Below are 13,638 nucleotides of genomic sequence, written 5' to 3'. Positions count from 1 at the left end.
CGGCATGAGGTCCACATCCGGGAGTCCCCAGCGAAGAGTGATCTGATGGAACACTTCTTCGTGGAGGGACCATTCCCCTGCCGCTAGCCCTTGCCTGCTGAGAAAATCTGCGGCCCAGTTGTCTACCCCTGGGATATGGACGGCTGAAATAATGGGGATGTGCTTCTCTGCCCAAAGAAGAATCCTGGATACCTCCCCCATCGCTGCCTTGCTGCGAGTTCCTCCCTGACGGTTGATGTAATCCACGGCCGTGGCATTGTCTGACTGGATCTGAACAGGGAGGCCCAATAGTAGGGGTTGAAAATTCTGAAGGGCCAAAAATATGTCTCTGATCTCCAGAACATTGATGTGCAGGGAGCGCTCGGAAGGAGACCAGCGTCCGTGAACAGTGTGGTGGAGAAACACCGCCCCCCAGCCTATCAGGCTGGCATCCGTCGTGACTACTTGCCAGTGGACCGGGCGGAAGGACTTCCCTTGAGATAGGGATGAGGCTTGAGTCCACCAGACGAGGGAGCTGAGCGCAACCCGAGATAGGCGGACTGACCGGTCCAGGGAAGCTGGATTCTTGTCCCAGGAGGATAGAAGATGCAGTTGTAGATGGCGCAGATGGAATTGGGCAAAGGACACGGCTTCTATGACCGCCACCATCTTGCCTAACACTCTCATTCCATTCCGAAGGGATGTGTGACGGCGAGAGCGGAGGGATTGAGCGGCCCGGATCAGGGAAGACTTATTGTCTTCTAGAAGAAAAACCCGGGACTGGGCCGTGTCTATCAGCATACCTAGAAAGGTGATGCGCTGATGAGGAATTAGGGATGACTTGTTGAAGTTGATAAGCCACCCTAGCCTTGACAGCGTGTCTAGGCAAATCTGCACGCTTTCTGAGCAAACGTGAGGAGAGCTCCCTTTGACAAGAAGTTCCAAATAGGGAACAACCAGGATGCCTCTGGGGTGTAAAATGGACATGACGGCCGCCATGACCTTTGTGAAGACCCGAGGCGCAGTGGCCAGCCCAAAGGGGAGGGCCCTGAATTGGAAGTGACGGTGTCCTACGGCAAAGCGAAGGAACCGTTGATGAGAGACACATATGGGGATGTGTAAATAAGCATCTTGAACGTCTATGGAAGCTAGGAATTCTCCAGGTTCCATGGCGGCTAGTACTGCTCTCAATGATTCCATTCGGAAAGTTTGAATCCGTACGAATTTGTTTAGCCGTTTGAGGTCCAAGATAGGGCGGACAGAGCCATCTTTTTTGGCAATGACAAAAAGGTTTGAATAGAAACCTTTGCCGCGCTGTTCCAGGGTTACTGGAATGATAACGTTTGCTTTCTGTAAAGAGACTATGGCCTGAAATAAGGCCTGGCTTTGTGTTTCAGACTTTGGAAGACGAGAACGCAGAAACCTGTTGTCCGGCAGGGAAAAGAAATCGATCTTGTAACCTGAGGTGACGATTTCTCGAATCCAAGCATCGTGAGTGTGGTCTAGCCAGATATCCCGGAAAAGCAGAAGCCGCCCTCCCACAGGAGTCGGATCTGCGGGATACCTGGCGTCATGCTGAGGGGGCCTGTACAGTGCGAGGTCCTTTGGGTTTAGGTTGCTTGGAGTAGGAACGCCAAGAAGAGCCCCTTGAGGGACCGGATCCTCGATCTGAGTGTTGTGACGGTCCGTGGGCCGATGGTTTTTGTGGGGCAGACCGAAAGGACTGCCTGCGCCAAGAAGACTTTTTGAAATTTCTGGCTACAGGTCGCTTTTGTGGTAGAATGGTACTTTTACCACCTGTCGCCTCAGATATGAGCTTGTCCAGGGATTCACCAAATAGACGAAGACCCTGGAAGGGAAGTGTGGACAGGAACTTCTTGGAGGCACTGTCCGCATTCCATATTTTTAGCCACAGAACCCTGCGGGCGAAGACAGCATTGGCTGCCGTTAGGGCTGACCAGCTAGCTGCATCTAGGGAGCCGTGAAGCAAATAATTAGAGGCGAGAGAGAACAAATCAAGAATCTCAAGAGCCTCCGGAGGAATATTGCAAGGGCGAAGCAACTTGCGGAGGTTCCTACTCCACACGCTCATAGCTTTTGCCACCCATGTCATGGCAAACAGGGGGCGCAGAGAGGAGCCCGAAGCCTGGAAAATAGATTTGACCGCAGCCTCAACTGCGCGGTCGGACGAGTCCTTGAGAGACGCGTTGTCTGAAACAGACATAACCGTGTGTTTAGCCAGTCTGGATACTGGCGGATCCACAACGGGGGGTACCAACCAGGGCTTAACCATTTCCGGAGGAAAGGGATAAGCGAATGAAGAGCAGGATTTTTTGTTAAACCTCCTATCAGGGTGATCCCACCGTTTAGATATGATTTGATGAAAAATCGGATCCTGGGCAAAGGACTTAGGAGGCTTCTTGGCTCGCTTGATTGCCGACTGAGAAGTCGGGTCCGAGGGCTGATCAGAAATCGACAGAGAGTGATTGACAGCCGCTATTAAAGTGTCTTCCATATGCCTAGACTCAGAAGGGACATCTGAATCAGAGTCAGAGTCTCAGGAATCGTGACTACTAAAGGTCACGGAGTCTGAGTCAGACTGACCATCGTGTGAGTCAGACGAGGCGGAGCGGTCGCAATGGCGCCTTTTGGAGACAGCCTTTTTACGTACTGGGGATGATACCCCAGACGAAGGCGGGCTTCTCTGGGGGAGCTGAGCCGGGGGGAGGCTGTGGGAGCCTGTGGAAGGCTGGGATATCTGAGCGGTCAGGTCATCTAACCTTTTAGACATCAGAAGAGCCCATGCAGGGATAGCCTCATCAGACGGGGGTGCTGCCTGAATGGCGGCCGGGGCCGAACCCACAGATTGCACGACCCCCTGGTCCGGCAACGTCTGTTGTGATATTGTAGTAGGGGCATCGCAGCCCCGGCATAGTGGATAGCTTCGACCATTTGGAAACAAGCTTCCACAGGTGGTACAAGCATAGTACCGGTCCATAGAGGATGCCTGGGAAGCTTTATCACCCTTGCGGTTTTTACGCATGTCAGCAACAAACGTACAATTATACTGTGAGCCTCTAGCAGTATTACACTACTGTGGGTGAGGAGCTAGTAGCAGTATTAAAAAGGGACTGCTATACAGAGCTGGTATATACCAATAGTAAAGCGGCATACACTGCCAAACAGTCAGTATATACCTGCAGGCACAGTCAGTATATACCACTAAAAGCTGATATACACCGCCAGCCAGCAGGCACACACCGCTAGAAGACAGCGATATACCGCTGAACAGAGCGGTATATAGTGCTGCAGAGTTGCAGAGCCAAGGAGGCGATCTCACCCGTGTCTGCTCCCCACGTGTAATGGCGTCCAGTGTTCTCTGGCAGCATGGAGGGGAGAGACGGCCCACTAGAGGGAGCGGCTTCTAGAGCAGTGGAGGGGGCGTTGCTAAGAATGCAGGCCGACGCCGGGAGCTAAATTAATGATGCTTCCCCGGGATCACGGCCTGCATCGCCCCACCGGCGCCTCCTCCGGCGGCAGTTGGATGCAGGGGACGGGTACACGTCGTCTCCCTACCTGCTCTTGCTCCGTCTGAAGACGCGTTGGTCCTGGGATGCGGAGATCTCGGGGACGCATCTTCGGCTCAAGGCTAGCAGATGCTCGGCTCTGCCTAACACTCTGGAGCTACCTCCGTGAGGTGCTTCCAGGGAGCCTGGAGGGGTACGCAGACCCGACCACTTGGGCGCGAGGAAAGACTGACGGCTTTTGCACGCCAGGTTTCCTCTGCCCGTACACGGGGGGAACGCGGGTGGCAAGGCACCCTAGTATTGCCCCTATCAAAAATAGAATGAATAAGAAAAGAAAAACAAAATAAAAAGTAAAAATAAGCTGGCCTGAGGCACCTCTGGTGGAGCTCAGTCCAGACATGTCAGCCTCCCTGCTGACACTATAAAAAAACTGAACTTGTTCCCGCTTAGCTGGGGATATATGCTGTGGGAGGAGGAGCTAACTCTTTTTTAAACCTAGTGTCAAGCCTCCCCTGGAGACACCATATAACCCACTGTCTGTGTCCCCCAATGAAAAGGCGAGAAAGGAAAAATGACGTGGGCTTCGCCATATTTTTGTATGCTAGCCAGGTACAGCAGGCAGGTACGGCTGCCCCCAACCCCCAGCTGCCTATTTGTACCCGGCTGAGAACCAAAAATATAGGGAAGACCTTTTTTTTTAATTATTTCACGAATTTCATGAAATAATTAAAAAAAAATATGAAGTGGGCTTCGCCCAATTTTTGTGTCCAGCCAGGTACAACTAGGCAGCTGGGGATAGGAATCCGTAGCACAGGTTGGCCCGAGCTTTCTAGGCCCCTCTGCTGCGAATTGCAGTCAGCAGCCGCCCCAGAAAATGGTGCTTTCATAGAAGCGCCATCATCTGGCGCTGTATCCAACTCTTCCAGCAGCCCTGAAGCCAGGTGGCATGCTGGGTAATAATGGGTTAATACTAGCTTTGTTTTACTAGCTAGTATTAAGCCATAGATTCTTAATGTCAGGCAAGTTTGACCCGGCCATTAAGAATCTCCAATAAAGGGTTAAAAAAAAAAAGACACCACACAGAGAAAAAATACTTTAATAGAAATAAATACACAGACACATTAGAGACTCCATGTTTATTACTCCCTGTCAGCCCTCCACGATCCTGCTCTTCTGTCTTCTTTCTCCTTCAACCCATGCAGCTCTGCTACATTAGACAGCACTGCATGGGAGGAAGACGCTGCTGCTCCTTGCAGTCTAATCACTCAGTGAGTGAGCAGAGGCTGCGGGCTGTAAGCGGTGACGTCACAGCTGCCACCGTTACTATAGCAACGACAATCTCCGATCACGTGATTCCCGGTGCCGCTATTTACCGGCTGTGGCAGCCAGTCCTTGCATGTAGGCCGACTCTGTAAAGAGCGCCCACATGCAGGAACGGGGAAGCCGACCATGTGCCAGAGCATTTTGCAGGTACACGGAGATGCTGGAACGAGCACCGCGTACCGGAGAGATGCACTGACAGGACCTAGCATGATGTCTAGCCATGTTACCAGTCTGTAGCCAATGAGATAATAGACACGTGACTGGTCACATGCTATTTTGACGTCATGGAAGATCCTATCATCAGTGCTGGTTACCGGGAGGACGCAGCGATTATCAGAAGGAAAAGCGGCGGGAGACAGAGTGCAGGACGCGTCACGGGGACCTGTAATTTTAATGACAATGTTTATTAACTGTATTTGTACATGTATAATGTGTTTTTATGTGTTTGCCTGCCATTGTTTTCAATGGGGTTCAAATTGGTTCGTCGAACGTTCGACGAACTTGTCCTCCGTTCGACGAACCGAACTCGAACTCTAGGGGGGTGGCTCATTTCTAGTAATGATCCTACTGCCTTGTATATACAGTATATGTCCCTAACCCTGGTATAGCCCACATCCTGCTATATACCGTCATCCTGGCATATGGCCGCATCCTGCTATATACTGGCATATGGCCGCATCCTGCTATATACCCCATCCTGGCATGTGGCCCCATCCTGCTATATACCTCCATCCTGCTACATACCTCCATCCTGCTATATACCGCCATCCTGCTTATATACCCCATCCTGCTCATATTGCCCCCATCCTGCTCATATACCCCAATCCTGCTCATATACTCCCATCTTGCTTATAAAGCCCCATCCTGCTTATAAACCCCCATCCTGCTCATATAACCCCCATCCTGCTCATAATATACCCCATCCTGCTCATAATATACCCCCATCCTGCTCATAATATACCCCCATCCTGCTCATAATATACCCCCATCCTGCTCATAATATACCCCCATCATGCTATATACCCTCATCCTGCTATATACCCCCATCCTGGTATACAGCCCGCATCCTGTGGCACATAAAAAGAAAAAATAAACGTTCAAACTCACCTTACCTAACTCCCTGCAGCATCGCTCCTCCTCCGTCTGTGTCAGTAGCAGCGCCGCTGGAGTGTGGAGCCGGCCACGATCCCTGCAGCACCGCGATGTCCTCCTGTCTGTGCCGGCGGTGGCTGCGTGTGGACACGTGCGCACAGCGATGACATCATTGCTGTGCGCACCGCTAGCCTCCACACAGCTGCCGCCGGCACAGACAGGAAGACATCGCGGTGCTGCAGGGATCGTGGCCGGTGAGTATACTGATTCACTACACCCCGCGCTGATGATGATGCGCGGGGAGCAGTGAATACAGCCGCATATGATCACTCTAGGCTGTAGTTGCCAGGGCCTATCATGCGGGCAGACTGTTTAATATGCGCCCATTTCCCGCCCATCACCCCGCCCACCAGTCAGCGCCGGCTTCAGCGCTGAGAGATGATGGGCGAGATGATGGGTGTGCATATTAAATAAGCGGGCCCACGTGGTCACGGCAGGCTGCTACAGCCTGCTCGTGCCCCCGATGACCCGTTCCACAGCAGCACCCTCATTCCCCGCAGCCCTACATTTAGACTATAAGATGCACCCCCCACTTTCCACCAACATTTGGGGGGAAAAAAGTGTGTTTTATAGTCCGAAAAATACGGTACTCGTTTCACTGTGGATAATTACACAATCTTACCAGCATGTTCACAAGGTCTTTTGCTTTTCTTCTTGGGTTGATATGCACATGTCTGTCCAAAGCATGTTCATCTTTGGTACACAGAACCTGTTCCCTTCCTCAGCGGAATGATGGCTGGACATTCCCATCTTGTTTGTACTTGCGTATAATTGTATGTGCAGATGAACGAGGCACCTTCAGGTATGTGGAAATTGCACCCAAGGATGAACCAGACTTCTGCAAGTCCATAATTCTCTTCCTGAGATCCTGGTTGATTTCTTTTGACTTTCCCATCATGCTACACAAAGAAGCAGTGTGTTTCAGGTGTATATGAATATACATCCACAGATGTGTCTCTAATTAACTCAGATGTTGCCAATAAACCAGAAATAATAAATCAGACGCTTCCAAAGACATGACATCATCATATGGGTTGTCCCATATTGTTTAAAGTAAGGAAGGACCCCGGCACACAGTACAAGAGAAATTGGACAATCCAGGTATGGTATGCTTGGATGATTTTTATTTTCACAATTAAACGGTACTGCCCGACGTGTCGGCTCGCACAAGAGCCTTCATCAGGGACAGATAAGTACTGGGACATGCATGATACAAAAAAGAAAAAACAAGAAATGATTTACAATTACATCATGACAAGGCATCAAGTGTCAAAAAATGAGAAAACAACATATTACCTATTGGGGAGATGTGAAAGGAAGGGGAAGGTGTCGCAATGTGAATGTTAAGAAGTGGTGAGGATATATACAGCCGTATAAGATGTGAGTAGAATAAGAGAATTGTAAATTAAGAAAGGAAGGGGAGAGGAAAGATGGGGAAAGAAAAGGAAGAGAGGAAAAAAAGGGGGGAAAGGAGGGGGAAGAAACGGAAGAAGAGAAAGAAGGAAGGGAGAACAGGAAGGCTCAAGGGAAAAAATGAGCAAGAGGGGAAAGGGGAGGGATCTGAGAGACATACCCGTATTTATGAAGTTCAGGGAAAAGTTCCTAGTAGCACCTTGGAGGCCAGAAAGTTAAAGTGAAGTCTGAGAAAGGAAAGAGATATATAATATACAGAGGACTATAGCTGGTAAGGGCGGAAAAATGTCAATAAGGATAGAGCATGGTATAACTTACATGTGAGTAGTCAAGGAGAACACTTTGGAATGGAAGAATATATGTTACTGTGAAAAAAGGGGAGAGGGAGGAGGAGAAGTGATAGTTCATGAGGAATAGGTAATTGGAATAAAGAGCTGATATAATAGCAAAGAGAACAGGGCATAAATATTGGATACATACCAGTAGAATACTGTCATATAGTGTAGATAGGGCTCACATAGGTAGATGAAGAGATGGATAGATGCTGCTTTATGAATAACAAAGGTGATAATCTGTGATGATGTGGTGGAGAAATTGAAACATAGATAGGTCTGTTATAAGGGATAAATACCAATAAGTGGCGACCTGAGTATATGTAGTATGATAACCAATCATACGTGGTATGTTAGGTAAACCACACAATGCGTGAGGACTTGTTGTACTGGAATAGAGAAATAGCCTAAGTAAGAGGATGTGTGACTAATGTTGGGAAAAGGGAAAAAGAAGAACATACCTAATGGTGAGAGCACCAGAGAAATGCCTGCAATAACATAAGGACATTGTGTTATAAAAACGGCAAGACCAGAAGCAGAGCTTGTAGTGTAGCAGCAGGAAGACATCTTACCTATCGCAGCATAGTGGAGGTGAATATGTGGAGGGAGCCCAGGGACAGGGTAGAGAGAGGGACTATATATACTGGCCGGATGTAAACCATTGGTGGCAGCGGAGGATACACTATGCTGCGATAGGTAAGATGTCTTCCTGCTGCTACACTACGAGCTCTGCTTCTGGTCTTGCCGTTTTTATAAAGGTGCAGGAGAAAGGTGGAAACCACCAACCTGTTAAGGGAGAAGCTGCAGCCGGCTGCAGGCACTGTTCATCACCTCTGAAAACCATAGAACAGTAAAGCCGGATTTTAACAGTAGTAAAAGGCACTGACTTCTGGAAGCATAATAGGATACAAGGGAGGAAGAAGTCATTCATTGTGCCAAGGTGCCTACATGCCTTAACGTTAGAAGTACAGAAGTAATCAAAATGCACAAGTGTGCAGGTAAAAATTCTTTTAATGAACAATAAGTACAATACAAAGGCATAGAAATGAGTATAAATAAGTTATACAGACATAGGGGGTGATAAAAATCCCCACATGTGAATGCATGCAAAATGTGTCAATAAAGTTACTTGTAGCTCACTGGCATGGTCAGTGCTGAGGACAAATTACACCATCGTGCAGACAAGAAAATACCAGCCAAATACATGAACAAGCCGGCTACACATCATAGGTTAACAATTGATAATACAGCAGAAGACCAGAGGCCAGTATAGAGCTTACCAGAGCGACAAGAGCGTGCAGACACACACAGGGGAGGTCCCGACACGTGTTTCGTGTTGCGACTGCTTCAGGGGACTGTGGACAACAGAACAGGGGACGAGTCTAATATACCTGCCGTACTTATGCTGGATCTGCAACACCTGTCGCAATTCAATGGGGCGCAGAGGCGCCGCGTCAGTGTGGGCGGCTACTCAAGCGTCATCCGGGTGAAGGGAAATCCCTTATTGACGTCACAAACCCAGAGGACGCCGGGAAGAGAGCCGCACCTACCGCGCATGCGCACTCCCGCAACCAGGAAGTGCGATCACAAGAACCATGTTAAGTACTGGCAGCAGTGAGGGCAAAGAAGCGCAGATACGACTCCTAGGGAGGGATGTCACATATCCCAATAATTCAAAGGAGGTGACTACAATATAATACAATAAGTAAGTTTGGCTATACAAATTTAGTAAAAACAGAAGCCACCATATGTAAGCATATCATAGATAACAAATACATATGTTCCATCCCCGCCACGTACAGAAGTGAAAATGTCCGCTTTAGTTAGATTATGGAGCGAAACATTTACTGCAATAATGATCCAGAATGGTTCTTGTCAAACACTCCATTTGCTGTGGTTCATATAGGTGTTCAGTATTCTGTATACCATAACTTCAGAAAAGGTAGCATAAAGAGCATCCGGCGGGTATATTAGAAAAGCAAGAAAGTAAACTGTGAAAAAGGAAAAAGACACAGAAAGTGAATTTTAAAAAAATTATTATAACACAAGAAAATTTATATAAAAAAGACTCAACAGAGCATAAAAAAGCACATGGAAGTTGCAACCAACCAGCAAAAAGCATTAGCAGAACCCATAAAGGGCGAGAGACGTGGTGGTCTAAAGGAATGATGCAAACGTTTGTCTTTCGTTGAGTCCGTTAGGTACCACGGACTCAAGCAGAAAAATCCACCGACATTCTGCCCTTGCCAACATCTTGTGAATGTCCCCACCCCTAAGTCCAAGGTGCACCTGATCAATTCCCCTCACCTTAAAACCTGAGGGGTCCGACCGATGGTGCACCCTGAAGTGGCGGGGGATAGTCTTAAGAGTGTCAACATCCTCAAGTTTAACCTGTTTTGCGGCAATTATATCCCTCACATGTTCCCTAGTGCGGACTTTGAGTTCACGGCTAGTTAATCCGACATATATTAAATTGCAATTGCACGTGGCATAATATATTACGCCAGTGCTATTGCAAGAAATATAATGTCGAATATCAAAAGTCCTAGAACCACTAGAGGACGTGAAGGATGTTGCCCGGACGATATTGCCGTGGCGGCAAGCGATACATGATCCACAGGGGAACGACCCAACTAAGGGTCGCCCAGTAGAAAAAGGTAATTTATTAGATCTTAAATAATGACTGTGGACCAGCATGTCGCGTAAACTGCGGCCACGACGAGCCGTCATAAGCGGGCGGTCAGGCAGAGAATTTCTCAACACGGGCTCAGTTTGTAAAACCGGCCAGTGTTTAGAGAGAATACCTCTGATGTGTTCCCACTGACGATTGAATGATGACACAAAACGGATCTTGGGTTCGTTGCAGCGTGTCGTGTTGGGATTAAATCTCAAAAGAAGTTGGTCTCGTGGGGCAGACCTTGCACGTTTGTATGCCTTCTTTATAGATCTTGTGCTATAGCCTCTTGCCCTAAACCTATCACGCATCTCATTGGCCCGATCCTCGAATACCCCAGTCTCAGAACAGATACGTTTGAGACGGATAAATTGGCCTATAGGAATGGCATTGATGGTACATTTAGGGTGGCCAGAGGATGCGTGGAGAAGGGCGTTAACAGAGGAAGGCTTCCGATAAATGTCAGTAGACACAAAACGCTGGTCAGTAAGGGATATGTTAATATCCAGAAAGTCCACCTTAATGGGGTCAGCATGGAAAGTAAGATAGATGTTAAAAGAGTTGGAGTTCAAGTGACGCACAAAGTCCTCAAGCTCCGAGGTGGTTCCCCCCCAGATGACAAATATGTCATCAATGAAGCGGAGCCAGCACTGCGCATGGGAGCTAGCCGGCACGCCACCGCCGAAGACCTCCCTCTCCCAGTAACCCAGGAAGAGGTTTGCGTACGATGGCGCGCAAGCCGCCCCCATCGCAGTGCCGCGCCGCTGGAGGTAGAACCGTTCCCCGAAGGTGAAGACATTGTGCGTCAGTACGAACTCCAATAATTCTAAAATCAGCTGTTGTAGGGGGGGTGCCCAGTTGCTCATACTCAGAAAATACTCCACCGCCTGCAAACCATGTTCATGACAAATGTTAGTATATAGTGTCTCAACATCCATGGTCACCAGCAATACGCCCACGTCCGCCGTCAGGCCATTGAGCCTCCTAAGGACGTCCGAAGTGTCTCTGATATGGGAGGGCAGCGTCTCAACCAAAGGTTGGAGATAAAAATCTATGAACTTGCACACTGCATCGCAAAGCCCTCCCATGCCAGAGACAATTGGACGCCCAGGCGGGACCCGAGAGTTCTTATGTATTTTCGGCAATAGGTAGAACGTGGGCGTTATCGGCGACCCTGGAAGGAGACCATCATAGATCTTTTTAGTTATGGTGCCTGCGGCGAGAGCACTTTCGAGTATGAGAGTCAACTGGGTAAGATAGGCATTAGTCGGATTCGAGGGGAGCAGCTGGTAGAAGTCAGCATTCTTCAACTGCCTGTACACCTCTCGCTCATACATGGTAGTGGGCCAGATCACCACGTTACCCCCCTTATCCGCCGGTTTAATCACGACCCCCTCTAGCTTCTTCAACTCCTCAAGGGCCCGTTGATGTTTAACTGACAAATTGTTAGGTAGGTTACTCCTTGAGAGAGATTTCAGGTCTCCCATGACTAAGTCATGGAAGATCTGAACCTGGGGGCACAGCGAAAACGGGGGGAACGTGGTGGAGCGCGAATATAGGTGTATAGGGAAGATACCAGACAACTCACCAGATGCCTGGCCCTCGAGTTCTTCAAGTGTACGTGTTGCCTCCTCCTCGGCCTCAGTGATGGAGAGACCCGGACCAGATGTCTTAAAGTGCAGCTTATGGAGGATCAACTTTCTGAGGAACAGGTTCAAGTCCTTTGCAACTGTAAATAAATCAAAATTGCAATCAGGCACAAAAGTCAGCCCCAATTTCAACACTTCAACCTGATCATCAGAAAGTACAAGTTGAGACAAATTAATCACCTCTAATTCATTAGAGCTGCCCTTTTTGGGGATTGCACCCGAAATTGGTCTCGGGGGGCCAGGGGGTGCCTTATTTGGTCGATTTTTCCCCATAAATCCTCTGGTCACGGGTCTAGAAGGAACTTGCGAAGTCGCATTCTCATCCTCCACCGAAGAGACCGAGGAGGCGGACACGGAAGCTGCCAAACCAACAAAATGCCTCCTACGACGTATATTCCCCCTCCAGCGATATACCTGCTGATTCTTATAATCGGTGACGTCCCGTTGGTATTTTTTGGTTTTAGTCGAGACCAACTCCTTTTCCCATTTAGTGAATTCTTTATCCATTGTTTCATTGAAACTGGATAATTCCGACGGTGTTAATTCCTTAGGCAACCGGTCTAATAGGGTAGCAATGTCTCCATCAAGGTCACGGAGAGAGGCCTCATTGTTTTTAATCAATAGAAGCATAAAGGACTTAGAGCAGGCCGAGGCTGCATCCTCCCAGTCTCGTTTGAAGTCCACATCCGTGACATTAAAAGAGGGGAAAACTTGCACCCTAAGACCTCTAGGAATTAAATCTCGGTCGACATAACGCTGCATAAACGCCTTATTCCACCACAGTCTCATCCTACGATTATATAAAAGCTTAAGTTGGTTACAAAGTTCCCTGTGTGATCTGGAGTCAGTCGTGTTGTCCAATTCACCCTCGGTGTCAAAAACCTTGTTCAGCTGGGTCTGCCATGTAGTTTCGCGGACCCTATAATCCATACTGTTCAGGAATACTGTGAAGGAGCACAGAAAAAAACATATGAAAACCATAGAACAGTAAAGCCGGATTTTAACAGTAGTAAAAGGCACTGACTTCTGGAAGCATAATAGGATACAAGGGAGGAAGAAGTCATTCATTGTGCCAAGGTGCCTACATGCCTTAACGTTAGAAGTACAGAAGTAATCAAAATGCACAAGTGTGCAGGTAAAAATTCTTTTAATGAACAATAAGTACAATACAAAGGCATAGAAATGAGTATAAATAAGTTATACAGACATAGGGGGTGATAAAAATCCCCAAATGTGTCAATAAAGTTACTTGTAGCTCACTGGCATGGTCAGTGCTGAGGACAAATTACACCATCGTGCAGACAAGAAAATACCAGCCAAATACATGAACAAGCCGGCTACACATCATAGGTTAACAATTGATAATACAGCAGAAGACCAGAGGCCAGTATAGAGCTTACCAGAGCGACAAGAGCGTGCAGACACACACAGGGGAGGTCCCGACACGTGTTTCGTGTTGCGACTGCTTCAGGGGACTGTGGACAACAGAACAGGGGACGAGTCTAATATACCTGCCGTACTTATGCTGGATCTGCAACACCTGTCGCAATTCAATGGGGCGCAGAGGCGCCGCGTCAGTGTGGGCGGCT

General features: G+C 48.4%; 1 protein-coding gene across 1 annotated transcript; it reads right to left on the bottom strand.

Moving 5' to 3' along the window:
- Positions 1 to 8,767: 8,767 nt before the first annotated feature.
- LOC142279073 (uncharacterized) lies at positions 8,768 to 12,990 on the bottom strand. The gene is made up of 2 exons (XM_075332664.1): positions 11,989 to 12,990; positions 8,768 to 9,717 (listed from the first exon to the last, which is right to left on the bottom strand). Exons 1-2 carry the CDS (start codon positions 12,977 to 12,979, stop codon positions 9,602 to 9,604), a joined length of 1,107 nt encoding a protein of 368 aa, XP_075188779.1. The 5' UTR covers positions 12,980 to 12,990; the 3' UTR covers positions 8,768 to 9,601.
- Positions 12,991 to 13,638: the final 648 nt, after the last annotated feature.

Source organism: Anomaloglossus baeobatrachus, unplaced genomic scaffold (assembly GCF_048569485.1).
Source record: "Anomaloglossus baeobatrachus isolate aAnoBae1 unplaced genomic scaffold, aAnoBae1.hap1 Scaffold_422, whole genome shotgun sequence".
In the NCBI taxonomy this organism is placed as follows: domain Eukaryota; kingdom Metazoa; phylum Chordata; class Amphibia; order Anura; family Aromobatidae; genus Anomaloglossus; species Anomaloglossus baeobatrachus.
The sequence above is the reverse complement of the archived record's forward strand: the minus strand, read 5'-3'. Positions and strand labels throughout refer to the sequence as shown.